Source organism: Amaranthus tricolor, chromosome 16, assembly GCF_026212465.1.
Source record: "Amaranthus tricolor cultivar Red isolate AtriRed21 chromosome 16, ASM2621246v1, whole genome shotgun sequence".
Lineage (NCBI taxonomy): Eukaryota > Viridiplantae > Streptophyta > Magnoliopsida > Caryophyllales > Amaranthaceae > Amaranthus > Amaranthus tricolor.
The window spans coordinates 5,224,953-5,243,046 of NC_080062.1; the positions used below are offsets into that span (position 1 = coordinate 5,224,953).

Genomic DNA, 18,094 nt, shown 5'->3' on the forward strand with positions numbered 1-18,094 from the left:
TAGAAGAGACACAAAAGAGCATGAAGATGTAAATAAAATTTGAGCCCTAGTTTTGAATACTACCTCCATAAATATAACACCTTGGAGCGAAGGGAATAACCTATACATCAAATCTAAAAGGGTGACATTGTCTAGGCAATTAGTATTCTTTCTGGGGTTAACTAATTTATTGGTTTAATCACAACATTTTCACTTGGCCTCCAATACACAAATCACAAATGTACTACTTATGACATCATTTAATGCTTTCTGAAATCAATTCAGCCACGCATATCTTCAGTACATAATTAATGCCATATTAGTAAAAAAAAAAAAGTATTACAGTAAAACAATACTCAAAAATTAAAAAGTACTACAGTAAAACAAAATTTATCTGAAAAATGAAGGCAGAAACAGATTGGCATCCCAAAATAGAGCATAGTAATTCCTTCAATTATATAGGTAGAATGCAAAGAAAGCACAGTCGACTACATTCTTCCTACTCGGAATTTCCTAACAGCTAAATCAACCGAAAGTAGGACTACATTCTTTTTGAGTAGAATTACCTAGCGTAGATGTTATTATTGGAATAAAACAACCCGATTTGGATACTGAAAAATCACATTGCACAAATTCTGCTGGATGGATCTGATCTCCAATGATATGTCGACAAAAATCTGGATGAGAAATCACACGCTTCTTTAAGCAGCAGCTGCATCTCCTTCACGAAGAAGCATTTGATCGAAGTGCCATACACCTGGGGATGAACCAGTACACAATAGTATCAGTGCTGGTTGATGAAAAAAGAGAAAGGAGAGAATCAGTTAACTAAGTCGGAGTATTGTTAATTACCATGTCCCTTGCCAACTCTCCGAAGCTGAGCAACGTATTCTGAGATCTTTTTTATAGCTTCAACCTGCAGAGTGCAAAGTATTTGTTGATTATCAATCTGCAAACTGTAGCATCAGTATGACATTCATCGGGTTTTGACTTGCGAATTGGTTTTACCTGTTCATTTAAGAAGCCTCCCTCAACAAATTCTTGCAATTGCACATCATTGTTTTTCTCAGCTACCTGAAAGTAAGAATTGAGAATGAATTTGCGGCAAAACCTGAGCTGTCTACTATAAAACTGTGCTTTGTCGCTCCTACTTCTTAAACAGGTTTGAGATATATAAATTTCTACAAGCTGCATTTGCAAATAAATCAGAACAAAAGGGAAGGATCAATACTTACATGATGCAAGTTCAACAATTTTTCATTTGTAAGCTTTTCCAAGGACAAGGCAAGTTCCATAGCTGCATCACAACCGAAATACCAAGTCAATATTGTGCGAAGGAATGCACCACAACAGTAAAAAAAAAGAGAAATTGCAGAATCCACGATCAAAGTCAATATCCAAATAATCCAGCGCTGAGCGGAGCGCATATTCCTTTTTTACGGTTTCAGAACAAAGAAGTAAAACACCTCATACTTTAGTTGTGTTAACATGTTTATAATTGCTCATTGCTAAATAAACCCAGAGACTTTTAACGCTTTAGCTTGGCATAACATAAATATATAAAAAAAAAGCAGAATGCAGGGTTTGGTCCATGACTAATAACTAAGCCAGAAGCCTCAAAGCACAAGAATGCACCGACAAACTTGACCATGTACACAAAAGGTGTTGAGTATTTAGAGCATATAAGACATATCCAAAGGCTTAAGGCATATACTAAAGTATATACTAAGCCAGAACGTAACAACGAAACAAAAAACACGAGGCTAGACCATCCTGCTCATTCGAGCATAGTGGTGCTCGCTCGAGCACTTTGTAGCTCGTTCGAGCACTGTGACACTTTGTTCCAAAAGCTTCTATTTGATGTTTTTGGTATTTGCTTGTTTGAGCACTTTGAGTCAAAAAGTTTCTGGAAGTTGTTTTTGGTTCATGGTTGTTCGAGCACATTGAAACAGAACATCAGTTCGTGAAACGAAACTTTATTTCATAGAGTAATGTGTTGTTATGAACGAATTTTTACGTCATAATTAACCGATAATCATCAGTTATTATTGATGTATGGTTTTGGATGAATCCTTGTCACTTCAACTCTATAAATAAGAGTGAGTGTATGAAAATCATTTACATCTTTGAAATATCAATTGCTGTATCTTTCTCTTAATCTCTTGAAACATATAAGAGAGTAATTAACTCTTTTATTGTTTTCTGATTTTAATCTCTACGTAAACACATAATCAATTTACTGTACTTTCAAGTTACTGTACTTTCCAAGTTGTCAACTAATCAAGCATAGAAAGAGGGAAAAAGAATACTTGAGCTATCAAGCAGAAACTTTCAAGTTACTGTACTTTCCAAGAAAAAACAAAAACTACTTGGTTCCTAGAAAAATCCACTAAACTACCAAAAGCTTAGCAAACACTACTCTCCTTTCTGCAAATTAAAGATGAGAAGATTTAGTCCTCCCTTATCAACTGTCGATGCTCCCATGTATGCACATATTTTTTTACTTTCCTACCCCACCAAACTTTTCTTTACACAAAGCCAAAAATATTTTCTCCTCAAAAAAAGGCAGCCTAGAGTATTTAAACGGCAAGTGGAATTGAAAAGAAAAGAAAAGAAATCCAGTAATGTCCCTCCACAATGTGCCAATAACGAGCCCATTTCAATTAAAAAGTACATTAAGATTAGCATATATCCTACCCTTCAAAAATGCAGCACACGTCCTAACCATAATCCATTATTTTATCAAGATAACTTTCAAGATTCTGATATGCCGTTCCTATATTTAATTTACCCAATTCGTTTACAGATCTAGGTTACCACTCCAAGGTTGAGCAGACAAGAGTACACCAAATTGTACACATATAGAAAGATTTCCCAATATTAAAAATCAAAAATACCTACCATGTAAAGCATCTCCTTTCTCTTCATGATCAAATTCAGAGAGAGGCATCAGTATTGATTGCAACTTCACCCTTCCACCACGCATGTTCTGTAAAGTTCAGCACAGCAAACAGATTGGCTTAATCATATTCAGAAATTTTTTTTTAGCATTTTATAGAAGTGCGGCTAAATAACAGATATGCATTTGGTTAAAGATGTCTAATGAGAAATAACTATTGGCAATCAATAAAACCTGCCCAAGGGTGAACCACTAACATCATTAACAATATCTGTTAGTCGATTTGATTTAATACCTGGTACTCCATCAATTTCTCAGCATGCTCTCTTTCCTCCTCACTAGATTCCTTGAAAAACCTAGTCATAAATAAACAAACAAGGATTTTCAGTTTCATATGGCTAAGCCTAATTAGAATCAGAGGCAAAGTTATCATCAGAAGATTTACTTAGCAAGACCCTTGAGTGCCACATTGTCTCGGTCAAAGTACGCAAACATAGCGTGGTAAACGTAAGAAACATTGTATTCCACACTGCAAAATTCACAATGACATCGACAATCGTCAGTATAATCACTAAAAATTATGAGTAACATATTACTCCTATTATTTATCACAATATTACAGGGAAACAACAATGAATACGCCCAACAATAAGCAAATCGACAAAACCAAAACGCGAGAAACTTTAACCTTTTCTCTGTTCTCTTATCTTGTTATTAATTGGCAAATTAATACTTCTATCAGTTATAAACTTGATAACTTTGACTCTGTCCAAAGAAAATACAAGATTCGGAATAGATATTCTGAAAAAAATTAATACACAGGAGGATCATTTCTAACAAATTAAATACGGAAACATAATCCAATCAGGTTTAGTTCAGATGAATAATCACTGAAATTAGGTTTTAGTCAAGATGACGAAGCATAATCGAATTCATTTCAACAATTAACGCAAACGCATAAGTAAATGATTGAAATACAGAAAATTGAAGAAACAGAGTAAAGATAAAAGAGATTTACTTAATTTGTTCATTAATGGCAGCTTCACACTCATCGGCATACTTTTGACGAGCAATGGAAGCCTGAGGTACAGTAGGAACCATAGAAAGTTCTTTTTTAACTTCCTCAAATGGCTCAAAAATGACGCCAGTTAAAGGACGACTGTTAGATTCAGCAGCAGCTAAGACAGAAAATCCACTGCTATGGTTTTTGGCCGACGGAATCCGGAGAAAAGACGGAGAAGTTATCAAAGAATTCTCCGACGAGAGCGCGTGTGTGTCAACAACACCGCCATTGTTGGAAAGTAGAGAGAAAGCTGGAGAAGCTCTGAGAAGCATCTTGAGAAGAAAAAATGGCGAAAATCTAGAAAGAGAAAGTGGATTTTAGTGCAGAAAGAGAAAAAGACAGAGCTTGAAGATGAATGAGTGAGTTGAGATCTTGAGGATAGGAAGAAGAGAATAGAGAACTGAGAAGATTTTTAAAGGCATGTGGAGGGAGCTAGGTCTAAAATTAGGACCGTTGGATAGAGAGACACGTGGAAGGTGGAGATTGGAAGCGTGTGTTTAGCTTGTGTTGGAGATGATGGTTCTAGGGTTGTGTGAAAAGGAGTTAGATTTATAATCTTAGAAAAATTTGTGGTTACCTAAAAAAGAATTGTGGTGAAATTGGTCTATTTTATTTTAGTATTTATTAATTAATAATAAGTATTTTTTTAATATTAGTACTTAATTATAAGTGTCTAGTAAATATTTATTATTTTTAATATATAATTAATTCACAATAAAACAAGAATAGAGTGAACTAAATTTATATAAGATTTGTTTTTGTCTTTTAAGTTGAGATATAGAAAGTGGGAGAATATTGCCAATTGAGAATATTTTCAATTTTCCTAAATTTGTGGAAGAAAATTTTTGATGAATTTGTGATCCATATAATTAGAATGATTTTTAATAAATATAAAATTATTATTTTTAGATGCGAAAATAGCACGTCTTTCAGATGATTTTTCATGAATGTACAATAATTTGACTAATTTTTACAAGTATATGTACATTGTACACATTTGATGACGCAGTTCATATTCTTAACTACTTCATTCAACAAAGCTAACTAATGAGATTCTGGTAGAGTATTGAGAGCGTTCTTTATTTCTTTAATCTACTATTATTCCTATTGATAGTTTTCAAGAACGTTGACGTAGGATAATATTTTAGGTTAGATGATGATATTCAGTTTGACTTGCGAGGAATACTGAGTTGATAACTCTTAGCTCTGACGAAATTCAACAAAGTATAAAATTTACTTTCAATAACTTTATTACTACTAATTTACAGATTTTATACATCAACAGCACAAGTACTTCGATTCATGTAAACTCGAGTCATATGGTCTGTATGTTAATGTAAGCAGCAGCGACACTCCGAAGGGCCAAGTTTGGGGCGCCAACTACATAGGGAGAGCTTCGTAAATATGCCTTCTTCAAATGTGATTCCCGACTTCAACTTTGAACTCTTGGTTGCAGCCATGGCAAAGGCATTCAAGAACGCCCTTAGCTTGCTGATTGTCCACAAAACCAAAAATTATCAGAAAATGGAGCAATAATCTTTGATTATTTGATGAAATAATCACCTTGAGAACAAATCAAAGCTAAGAGCCAAGCCTTGTACTTTTGCTTTCCGAATTCAAATATAACCCTGAAAATATGCCTACTTCCTCTATAGGCAATAACTATTACTCACAGCCGGTGTAACATAATTCACCAGTTAATTCGGTTTTGAATTCGCAATTCGCTCAAAATAACCTACCCAAACCAACTATAATTCGCTTTTTCTAATTTGCAATTCACAAGGAAATTAGTGAATCACGTGTCAGTGCTAGTAGCATACAAGCCAAGGAAACAAAAATGATGAGCGACTATAGATGATCAAAAGAACCGGAACTACCTACCACTTATTCACCAACTATTACACGTAATCTGTGTAGCCCACAAAAGATGATATAGCATCTTGCAAAAGGCAACACTTTAAGAGTCATCAACAGCCTCTTCTTCACGCTTTTTACCCTTTGGTCGGCCAATTCTACGAACTTTTTTACCAGAGAGCAACTTCAGTGCTTTATTCATATCAATATCATTCGGAGATAAGTTCTGTATTCAAGAAGAAATATCAGTTCATCCAACAATCAGTGAAGCAATGAGCAACAATGGTAGGATAGAAGCATGCACAGTTTATTTATTTTCTAGCAACCAAATGTAAACAAAATTCAATATATTTCTGCCATACATATGCTTCACCCTCATTATTCTGTCATTCATTCACAAACCTCTACAACATCATTGGCTAATCACTCATCCATCATAAATTCATAATACTAACTTCTTATTAATTTATATACCACTATTTACATTTCTTCCTCTTGTGGATTTTCTGGCGTCTCCACTATCCCACTTTGTCTCTTGCATACAGCGAATGTAAATCATAGAGCAACATCTAGCAATTCAAAGTACTTTCTCGAAAGAGTACCAGCATTCCGAGGTGTAAATCTTAGATTGGATTCAATTATTTTTCAGAAAATCTAATAAACATTGTTCATTTGACACCACATTCTCGAGATGAATAATATTCAAATTTAAAATTGGATAAAAATAATCATTTATTAGACAGGTATATAAATTGACAATACCTATTGTAAGTGAATAAAACCTCACCTAAAATCTCTTTCCACCTTCACTGGTTTTGAATACTATTTTAGTTGCCCTTCTGGTTTGGTACCATCAACATTGGCACTCACTAATGCGGCAGCCATGCGGTTTTCCATTATCAAGAGACTAATCAAATCTATCAGGTTGATTGGATGGATCCATAAAGCTATAGAAGAAAATGGAGAGAAAGGAAAACGAGAAAAAGGGAGGCCTACTCCTTTGTTTCTGTAAGAAAATATAGGAGGGGTGAGAGAAATTGGGGTGAAGAAAAGGATATAAGGCTTTCTCTTGAATCTTGATTAACACAACAATAAGGGGTCCGCTACAAGAACCAAAACTTTCAGCGTGAGTGTTATCTTAATTCAGTAGGAAACAAATCTCTTCAAATCAGTGATTGCCTTCTTCTCTCTTTCATGATTTTTACTTGCGTTTGCAGTACCCTCCCCTTCCTTACCCTATCCATCCCCTCCCTTTCCCTTTTTCTTCCGTTCCCTTCCTTCCTTCCTCTCCTTAGTTCACATCTAAATAGCTGTAAATAAAAATCCTATCGGAGAATGTGGGGGGCAAGGGGAATAAACCATTGCCAATCATATTTACTAGCCCATATTAAAATTCAACGCTTAATACAGACTCGTATGATTCGTATCAGTGTGCAACATCACATGACAGCTGATAGGTGAAATTTCCAAAATGTCAAACAGATTTCTCAAAACTAGTTGTGTATGGAAAAAGATGATGAAAAATATAAATGTCCTATGATGTTCTATAATAGCCGAAAACAATTCATAACATGCAAACAGAATAACTACTGTTTCATGGTAGATGACCAGGACCAAAGCCATACCTTTGGCACAGGAGCAATGTCACATCGATGCCAAACAGTAAACCCCGCTTTTGATATCTTTATAACTATTGGCTGACCATCCACAGGATGGGTTCCCTGGAAGTAGAATTCACAAATAAATGAGGGGGCTTTAAAAGTGAAGTTCAAAAGTCCATGAAAGAACAAAAAGTTTAGCATATTAAGAGAGAGATACCACTTTGATAGGGTAGCGAAGCAAATCAATAGCATCTTCCAGCGTAATTGTCTCAACATCCTTGATCTAAAAAGGATAAAAAAATAAGAAATAAGATAAGAAATCGTAAACATGATTTTTATTAGTCCAGGAAAAAAAGAACTTTGCAGAAAAGGAAATTGATAATTGTAACTGTTTTGACACATGCACATTCAACGTTAAAATGCAATTGCCAAAAGTTCCTCCAGCTTATAATTAGTCAATGCTCACTAACCAAAGAAGCACTAGAGATGACATACAGTTACCAAATCATGTCACCAAAGACGTAAGCATTGCACTAAACCAAAGGAGCACAAAGCTATCCAATAATGTCTCCACCAGTATCACATGATTTGTTAATCTCTTTATACTTGTATTATAGATTATACTAATGACATAAAAAATAAAGAAGTTGAAAATAAAATGCACACTATGCCTAGCTCCATGGACGTTTTGCGAGCGTAATGCTATCTAAAACTAAGCACCTGAATACTAGTTCCACTTGTCTGCTCTCTTCTTGAATTGCATTAGGTCTATCAATCTACTCCCACTGTATCGCAGTTGAACAGGCTAAATTCTACTTCATATTTCTTTTGAGTTTCTTTTTTTTTTTTTTTTTTTTTTTTTTTTTTTTTTTTTTGCTGTTTTTGTTAGTTTCTTCATTCAAATTCTTGAACTATTATCCTTTGCAGCAAAAACAAAATGTTGGGAGTAGTTCTCACAAGATCTCAAACTTAGCAGCAAAAGAAATACACTATACAAGGAATGAAAGAAAGTCTCCAAATTAATTTGTGCAGGAAAGCCTTTCCCATACAACTAAGATGAGAATTTCCAACTTAAACAATACATGGAGTAATAGTATCAGAAAACCTGAACCATGATCTGAAAATGTAAGAGATAAATGATCTACCAGCCAATATGCAATAATTTCTTGGGATGACAATAAAGTATTATGGGATATAGCATGTTAATAGTAAATTTATATACAATGACAAGCAAGTTTTGAGATTGCAAGTTCACGCATAACTGCATCAATGGTGTAAGAAACTAAGAATCAGGGAACAGTTTTGTCAAATTTAAGTTTCACTCCACAGAAGCAGAGGCAAAAGTCAGTGATTACTAGATAAAGACAGTAGAGCTAGCATCCCAGACATTTGCCATAGGGGCTACCAGAGCCCCTGGTGTAGTCCAAACATAAAGATTTGAAGTAGCAGCGGTAAGTTCGCTTACATTTACATTTTACATTCACCTTATTACATCCTTCTATCACAGTGCTAAGCTAATTAGGTCAACAGCGACCTTTATTATAACAAGGCACAAAATTCCCCAAAGCCTAAGCACACAGAGAAAAATAAAGGTAAGTCCTCAAGCACCTGAGATGCAACTAGTATGAATATAAACTTTTAGAAACAACAGGCTACTTAGGAGAAAATGAGAAGCAAAGTGCCCTTCAATAAATAAAATTAGGGGGCAACCAGGTTGGGGTTTCAGAGGGAACACAAATCATAACTCAAAGAAAAAAAAAGTTGACAGTCGGTCAAAATTCAGAGCTCAGCACAGCTATTAGGACTTCTTGTAGAAAGAGATAACATATACAGTAGTATCCAGAAAAAAAATAAAATCAAAGACATAAAATTGAGAAAAAGACAATCAAAGAGCTCTACCAACTAATGCTGGAAACTAGGCATTCGCAATCACAATATAAGGACTACCAACCATCTATATCATGAATTGACAAGCAAACCACCAATTTGTAGTTCTCAGACAAATTAGGGCTTTTGGTAATTTAGGGTTTTCTTTTGCGAAAGCAGATTACTTGAGGTTTAAATTCAAGCAATTTTGTAGAGTTAGGGAATACTTCACTCTGAAAGTTGTTTTGTTCTTGCTCTTGCACAAGTGCACAAAAAGCAGACAAGGCACTGCACTTGCCCTTGCTGGAGGTGCAAAACTTGCTGTACCGCATCTATGGGTTAAATACAGGATGGAGTCTGTGAACTTTTTTCAAAAACTGGGACATGCTAATTTAAGATGTCTTATACCTAAAACTTCAAAAAAAGAATATATATATATATATACATATATATATATATATATATATATATATATATATATATATATATATATATTAAACAAAAATTTGTGAAGTTTCTCCCCTTAAAGTAGGGACTCGCCTACATTTTTCACTAACTTTTTCTTTCCTCTCAAATTCAATACATTAATGAAATTCACACATTGCTTTGGATGGGTGGAACTATCAGATATATTATGTGTATTTGTATTGTAATACTACAAATCTAGCATCATCATCATTCCATTAACCACATATTCCCACCTAGGCGGGTTTTGAGAGGTTGGATGTATGCACCTTTACCCTTATTAGTGATAACAAATAAGTTCGCAAACATCATCTCAACATTTAATAAATAAGTACACATGATTTAAATGAGTGCAACTAAGAATTTACCATCCTTTAAAAAAGGCATCTGCTCTTGGTACTGGAATAGCTATATATTTTTGTGTTCTTGCCTTTAAGTTTTTAAATCTTTCAGCTTCTCCAACTGAATCATCTCCTTGCACCTACCTCATTCTTTTAGTTATATGACGAACAAGAAGAGGTCCCCACACACACATGAATAGAGAAGATAAGTGAAATCCTTTTAATGAGTCTCCAGAAAATCTCACCCTAGACCACATGGTTACTAGGTGAAGAGCAACTGCATTTTCCACCACTCCAACCCTTAACATCGGCACCCAACATTCACATTAACGTGATTGTCATTCTTTTATTTTACTTTGTGGTGAAAAAAATATTTAATTAGGAAGTATGGTAAAAGTGAGCACGGAAAATTCTAAACCTTCAACCAGAAGTCTAACAGAAAGCGGATACACAGCATGGTCAATAGTAAAGTTTTCTTCAGTAATGTACAAATGCATGGTCAATAGTAAAGTTTTCTTCAGTAATGTACAAATGCTTGATTGGAATTCACTTGTATAGATTAGATGTTAATTATAAGTGTTTTATACATGGCCATCCCGTCTCAAAGTCTTTATCTCACATGAGACAATAATACGAAACATTGGAAATCTCAAAGTGCAGCAAATGACCTACCTGAAAAATTGATGACCGTTTAGGTAAATATCCTTTCCTATCTTCACCAAGCTGCACATAAGATCCATAAGGACCGCGCTTCAAAAGAACCTATAACCGCAATTAACACATGATTTTAAGACAATCCAAAAATATATGGAACTATAAGCAGTCCAATCTAAAGTAATTGCAGATTGACTAAGCATAAGTTTTCTTATCTGATACCTTCTTACCGGACTCGGGATGTGTACCCAGCAACTTTGGTTCTTCAAGTAAAGTGTCATTTTGAGAAATTTCCTCTTCATCCTCTTCCCCATACAATGTTTTAGCTATAAACCTACCAACAAGAACAATGTTCCTTAGAAAACCAAAATATGCATGATGCAAGTATTACAAAAAGACCTAAATGTATGACACTACGATGTCTTCTCAAACCCATAAATGTTGTCAAGCATTACTTCTGAACAGTGACGATAAAATTGAATACTGTGCTTTCCATGTTAGCAAAAGAACATGATAACTAAACCAAGGTTCACATTTCAACAGAAAAGGTCTGACAAAAAAGTTACGACATTATGTGTCATATTCTAAAGCTTAAGGTTATCGAGGCTTAGATAACACAAGGTATTGTATCTTTTATAGAATGATTGTTGACCAAAGGCTAAACATCAGTATCTGATCTGCAAAAAGGTTTCATATATACTGTCGGAATTTATGCCCAGAGCTGAATAGCAGTCTCTAATTTGCTAAATGGTTTAATATTTACTGCAACACCATGGCCAATTATTTTAACATGCATCCCTTTTCTATTATTGTTTATGAAGAATGAATTAATATCTAAAATAATGTCCACTCTAAACTAACTTAAAAAGGAAATCACTGTCTGCAACTAGGACAGGCTTAACCACTCAATATGACGCTGTCTAAACAGAAATTACAGTATCAATTTTCCTAAGAGTGTGTTTGGATAAGATTTAGGAAGGAAAGGAAAGGGCAAGGAGGGAAGGAAAGGAAGGGGAAGAGAGGAAAGGAAAGGGGATGGATGGGGATGGAAAATTGATATGATTTCTATTTAAATCGTTGTAATGTTGAAAGGATTTATTTTGTAAAAAATGTGAAAGAGTTTTCCCCTCCATTTCCCTCCTCTCCCCTATTGGTATCCAAATGAAGGAAATGTCATTTCTCCATCTCCCTTCCTTTACTTTCTCTTCATTTCCTTTCATCCAAACATAGCAAAAAAAAAAAAGAAAAAAAGGTTTTAAAAAAACTATAGCACAATGGAAATTACAGAAAGCAGCATAATCAGAATTCAAGCACAGAAAATCTGAAATCAAATGAAGCTAGAAGTTACAGTAGACTCAAAACTGACCTAACAGCTCCAAAGTTACACTGAAGACTATTAGCCTCAAATAAGTGATGTGATGTGTTGAAGGCTTACTTGCAATTGGGGTGTCGATCACAGCCTATGAAAAACCCTGCACCATAACGGCTCACCTTGAAGATTAGAGTACCCTCCAAACAATTGGGGCATGCTCGGCTCTCTTCAGTAAGCGAGGAAAAGAGGAAATTTGCATAAGTTCTCTCTATCATCTTCTCCACTTGTTGGACATGAGCTTTGCTGGCACGATCACAGTTAGCACTGAACCTAACCCAATAGTCCTTGAGGAGCCTTTTCCATTCCGTTGATCCAGTAGAAACATTGTCAAGCTCAGTTTCCAAGACAGAAGCAAAACTACAGTCTGAGACCTCCTTGAAATAGTGAGAGAGAAACGCTGAGACCATACGACCACGGAATTCAGGGTATAGCACTAGGTTTTTTGCTGTTACGTATTTCCTGTCTTGTAAAACTCTGAGTGTAGTTGCATACGTTGAAGGCCTTCCGATCCCGAGCTCCTCCATCTTCTTCACCAATGATGCCTCTGAGTAGCGAGGAGGAGGCTGTGTATAATGTTGTCTTATTTCCACATTTTCAAGACACAAAGGATCTCTCTGTTTTAGATTACTAAGGATCTCGTAAAGTTCTTCATGATCAGTAGGTTCATTATCACTGTCTTGAATGGCCCGAGTTTTTATATATTCATATACTGATCTGTACCCAGGAAAGTCGACTGCAGTACAATCAGCTTGAAAGAAAATGGAGCCAGTATCATTTCCAATATCAAGCTGCATCCGATCAACTTGTGCAGCTTCCATTTGGCAGGCCATTGCACGGGCCCAAATCAAAGTATACAGTTTTAGAGAATCTTCATCAAGATCCTTGATAAGCATTGATGGAAACATCCGTATATCTGTAGGTCTAATGGCTTCATGTGCCTCTTGGGCATTCTTTACCTTTTTAAAAAACTTTTGAGGGCTATGTGCCGCAAATTTAAAACCATAACGCTCTTGGACCAAAGAACGAATTTCCTTCACAGCTTCATCAGACATGTGTAGACCCTCAGTCTTCATGTAGGTTATCAATCCAGCGACCTTGCCACCTGTTAACTCGATTCCCTCATACAGTTTCTGTGCCAACTTCATTGTATAGGAAGCAGAAAATTTCAACTTATTTGCTGCATCTTGCAGAAGTGTTGATGTTATAAAAGGAGTAGGAGGCTTAATGTTCACTTTGGTTTTCTTAGCAGCAGTGACCTCAAAATTAGACGAAATCACTATCTGCTCGATACCCTTTGCCTCAGTGGCTGAGCCAATAGAAAACTGATTTAGTTTTTTTGAACCAAAATGAGTCAAGTATGACCGAAGAGAAGATTTGTTTGGTGATGATGCTACATTTGAACTAAATGTGGCCTCTACAGTCCAATACTTCTGTGGTTTGAATTCCTCGATTTCTAATTCCCTGTCACATAAAAGAGAAAGAGCAACTGATTGTAATCGCCCAACAGATTGACAGCCAGGTAGCTTTTTCCATAGCAAAGGGGAAATGTTGAAGCCAATCAAATAATCAAATGCACGATGAGCAAGATAAGCATGGACCAAGTTAACATCAATATCTCTTGGAGTCTGAAGAGCATTTTTTATGGATGATTCCGTAATTTCATGAAAAACAACCCTGGAAATAGTTATATCTTCACGCAAAGCCTTCTGTTTCTGCAACATCTCAATTATGTGCCAAGAAATGGCTTCTCCTTCTCGATCAGGATCTAATGCAAAAATAAGATTATCTGCTCTGAAACAGAGTAAAAAAAGATGAATAGCACCCCTTAAATTAGAGTAAATAAAGTTATGCAGAAGAAAAACAAATTTGTATAGAATTACAAACTCAAATAAAAGAAATGATTATAGAAGTAGGGGGGAAAATAACACTTTAGGATATTAATGCAATGCAAAATGCTTAAAAAGGCGTTTAAAAAAGGAATACATAGCTAATAATTAGGAGCATATGACTAATGGATCAAAGAAAAAGATAACAAATAGGGCAACTCAAAATCTATTACACACCAGTTAATTCCTCATTAGGAACAATTGTTGAGAGAGGACAAGAGCATACCCACTAATTGCAAGCTTCATCCTCTCAAGATGTGGCCAGGCAGAGGATGGAACTTCCCATACCATACTGAAGTCATCATCAGGACGTACAGATCTTGACTTGGCAGCCAAGTCCCTTACGTGGCCATAACTCGGTATAACTTCATACATGTCACCAAGATACTGCTGAATAATCTTTGCTTTAGTGAGGGACTCCACCACCAAAACAGATTTCCCAGTAGGAGGGTACAAAGGCTTCAACTTAAATGACTTGACCCCATTAACTGTATGAAGCTTTGGTTCCTGAGGTGCGTTGCAGGTACGACCTACCTTCTCTGCTTTCTCACGTTTGCGTAAAGCAGCATTGATAGTCACCTCTATTTCATTTTCTTTAGCTGATGTCCCCTTCTTTCGAGACTTTGATCTTTTTTTCTTTGATGCAGTTTGCAGAGAGCCAGATATGGCAAGTTCTTCCTCAGTTGTATCCACAGTTGATCTTTTCTGAGAAACTTCAGTTTCAGTGAAAAAGATCAGACTTCCAACAACTAAATGTCCCAATAAGGAGAGGAAAAGAAAAACTTATCTCAGCAGGTGACAGGCCATTCAGTGTTGTAGCTTTTCTATAACCTCTGGATGGAAGAATATCAGGAGAAGACAATGTACCTGAAAACTCTTCGCTGTTCTTCATGGTTCTTGATCTTGGCTTCTGTTTTACTTCAGCCTTTGACTCCTGTTTTCCATCAGCAGAACTTGGTGCAGAGTGATACTGTGCAAAGTTTGCTTCATTTTGCCCATCTCTTGAAATAATTTGAATAGAATTTATAATATTGGCATTTTTACAAACTGATAGTCGAGGATCACGGATGTTCTTCCTAACAAACTGACTAGGAAATGAAAATTTTGAATTACCTTCAATACTCCCTCGAGTAGCAAATGCCTTTACTCGTTTTTGATGATGGTTAGAGACAGTAGGTTTCAGTAGTTTTTTACCTCCTTTTCCATCTTTTACAAACACAGACACATTAGTGCTATTACCACTAAGGTCTGATTCTGGAAATTTATCTGAAGAGAACATCCTCTTATCAAATTCCAAAAAATCAAGTTTAGCAGCCTTACTTGAAATCCTATAACTTGAAGTAGAAGGCAAGAGATGACATGCAAACCCAAGTATTGACGAAGAGCGAATGCAACTCTTTGATTCATCAAATTCCTTGAAACTATTTAAACTGCAGTCACACAAAAAAAAATTTGGCTGCAGAGCAGTCATCTTACAAGCTCTTCTGTCCTTGACAAAATGTAACAGTGATCCTTTTGTATGTCCATCGTATCCACATATGGAAGTGCATGAATAATACGTGGCTACATAACTCTGTACTGTGCAACATCGTGTCTGCAAAAAGACGTTCACAAAACTTTTGCAAGGTTCTTTTAACAAAACATATTGAAACATTGAAGATATGCTTAGATAGTGTGACAACTATTTTCCGTATAGAATCATATATTCCTCACTCTAACTGAGTTTGCAATTTACTACTCTTATTAAGGTTGGTTAACGGGAAAATATGACAAAAAATAAGAAATGTGTGAATGATATGAAGAAAGACAATAAATGTATAGTCCATGTACCAAAATCAAAATATAGCAAATGCGATAGGACAAAATGTCGCAAAATTCAGATAGAATACCAAGTAAAAGAAGGAAAGCAAAAAACATAATTTTCTACACGTTCATTGACATTCAAATAAATGGGGATGACTTTTAAATACAAATGCACAAAAGATACATATTGACTTCATACATATACTTAACAAGCTGATGTATTCATTTCATACTTTACAAGAACTCTTCTAGTGGAAATACCAAAAAGAAAAATATATCTACAGATTCAGAAAAAGAAGATGGCACCTAACAATGAAATGAAAAACCATTGAGTGAATGAATGCAATAGTAATGTTATTGGTACAAACATCTCCCTCTGCTATGTTCTTCACATCAACATCCAAACCATATAACATAAATCTGTTTTTCTGCAAGCAAACTAGTAAAACAAAACACAAAGTATTCATTACATTTCCCCATTTCTAAATCCCTGCATTTTAGTGTGGCTCAGCCTAAATTCTAATTCATTTCAACTTTGTCAACAAATACTTCCAGGGGGAAAGTAACACCTTTTTATCTCTACCAAAATTAACAATACAATTAATTAAATCCTTGTCTCAAAACCTGTCATTTTAACATTCAAAGACACAACTGACACATTACATAAATAACCTGAAATCCAATCATCATCATCATCATCATCATCATCATATCCATCATACCCATCATATCCCGCTTATATAAGCTACAAGGAGGGTAGAAAGACGACATACCATAACATGAAACCTAATGTAAGAGCAAATTACAATATACTAACAAAACAAAAAAGAAAGAGATATCAATTATTGAAAACTTCAATACCATAGCCAAAGAGGGGCAAGCACGGAAAGCCGCCCGTACAAACATTCCACCATACGCTTGTAAATTATGTTTAGCCCCCTACACTTAAACATGACAAGTTAAAATAATAACTAATTTGCATCTAATAGATAACCTTTTAGATAAACTTCAAGAAAAACCAAGCTTACTTATATTGCCTTGAAACAAATTCTTTACATGTCAAATTACAACAATTAATCTAATTCTCACTAGCTTCATTAAGAATCAATTACAACAAATTTAATCTAGATGACACCACTTACCAATTACACTAATATTTCTAAACACATTAACATTTCCATCATTCATTTCCTTGATGATAAATTGAAGAAGCAGAGAACTTGGTCAACATATTTAGAAATTGAAAATAATCTCACAAATATATAAACACGTACAGTGATACTTTCAAAATATTAAGCAATTAATTAAAATATCATTTTAAAACACATTTTAAACAATATCAACCATTATTCACAAATTTCAAAACTCAACAAGTTTGTAGATGAACTATACTGTAATAAAAATTAAAGGAAAATAAAACCGACAAGTTAATTATTCAGTAACGAAGAATGAAATAAAGCATTCGTCAAATTGCATAAATTTTTTTAAAAAAAAACTCCCGTATTTAGATGAACAGTAGCCCTAAAAAAAATCAAAATACCACTGCTATTTCTTTCAATTTGTTGGAATTTAGCTTAAAACACAAAATCAAATGGTACCTGTAGACGGAAAGAGACAAGGGACGTCGACGGAACGGAAAAAGCGGCGGCGGATGAGGGTTGATCAGTTCGTCGGCGGCAGCCAAAGAGCGGGTAAAAAATCGGGTTTTTGGATCCGGGTAGTTTTTGACAATTTAAGAGATCACAAGCTGTTAGCAATTTCAGGTCTTGCACCTTGAAAAAAATAAATACTCCTATAATTATAATTTATTTTTGTATTTACTTTTTTTTCTTTAATGTTTTTATATAAATGACTTATTGCGATCTTGATTTATTTATAGCAAGCATTCTTTATAATTAGAATTATTAATGTTTAATTAAAAATTAAGATCATTGTAGAAAAATTAGTAAAATGTTGATTATTTCACATATAATAATTACTTATACTCCCTCTAATTCACTACTGATGTTCTATTTGCTTTTTGGACACTATTAATTACTTACTTTTAACTTGTACTTTATTATTAATCCATAAATTAAAATATAGTCATGTGAGATTTTATTTGATTCGTTTCAATATAAGGATTATTTATATCAACTTTCTATAATTTTTAATTATACCAAATTAGAGATATTAAGAATTGAATAAGTGCATTGGATAGAATGCATAAAGCAAATGAGACATTAATAGTGAATTGGAGAGAATATAATTTAAAAGATATCATTAAAAGATAAAATACTTTTTATAATTTTTCATCATTATCTGGTCTAAA

At 34.7% G+C, this 18,094-nt stretch overlaps 2 protein-coding genes across 3 annotated transcripts; both read right to left on the reverse strand.

The window, feature by feature from the left end:
* Nucleotides 1-411: 411 nt before the first annotated feature.
* Nucleotides 412-4,449, reverse strand: LOC130803097 (ferritin-3, chloroplastic-like). The gene is made up of 8 exons (XM_057667268.1): nt 3,897-4,449; nt 3,324-3,407; nt 3,174-3,234; nt 2,881-2,968; nt 1,215-1,276; nt 988-1,053; nt 832-895; nt 412-736 (listed from the first exon to the last, which is right to left on the reverse strand). The coding sequence occupies exons 1-8, from the start codon at nt 4,211-4,213 to the stop codon at nt 681-683; spliced, it is 798 nt and encodes a 265-aa protein (XP_057523251.1). The 5' UTR covers nt 4,214-4,449; the 3' UTR covers nt 412-680.
* A 678-nt stretch (nt 4,450-5,127) lies between these two features.
* LOC130803095 (uncharacterized) lies at nt 5,128-17,570 on the reverse strand. 2 transcript variants are annotated; one of them, XM_057667264.1, is made up of 10 exons: nt 17,382-17,570; nt 16,645-16,722; nt 14,764-15,574; nt 14,207-14,693; nt 12,158-13,885; nt 10,945-11,056; nt 10,741-10,830; nt 7,614-7,679; nt 7,421-7,516; nt 5,128-6,021 (listed from the first exon to the last, which is right to left on the reverse strand). In XM_057667264.1, the coding sequence occupies exons 2-10, from the start codon at nt 16,687-16,689 to the stop codon at nt 5,899-5,901; spliced, it is 3,558 nt and encodes a 1,185-aa protein (XP_057523247.1). In that variant the 5' UTR covers nt 16,690-16,722; nt 17,382-17,570; the 3' UTR covers nt 5,128-5,898. The 2 variants fall into 2 exon arrangements, with proteins under 2 accessions (XP_057523247.1, XP_057523246.1); XM_057667263.1 differs by having other exon boundaries at nt 14,848-15,574; nt 16,645-16,727; nt 17,382-17,563.
* Between the last annotated feature and the right edge of the window lie 524 nt (nt 17,571-18,094).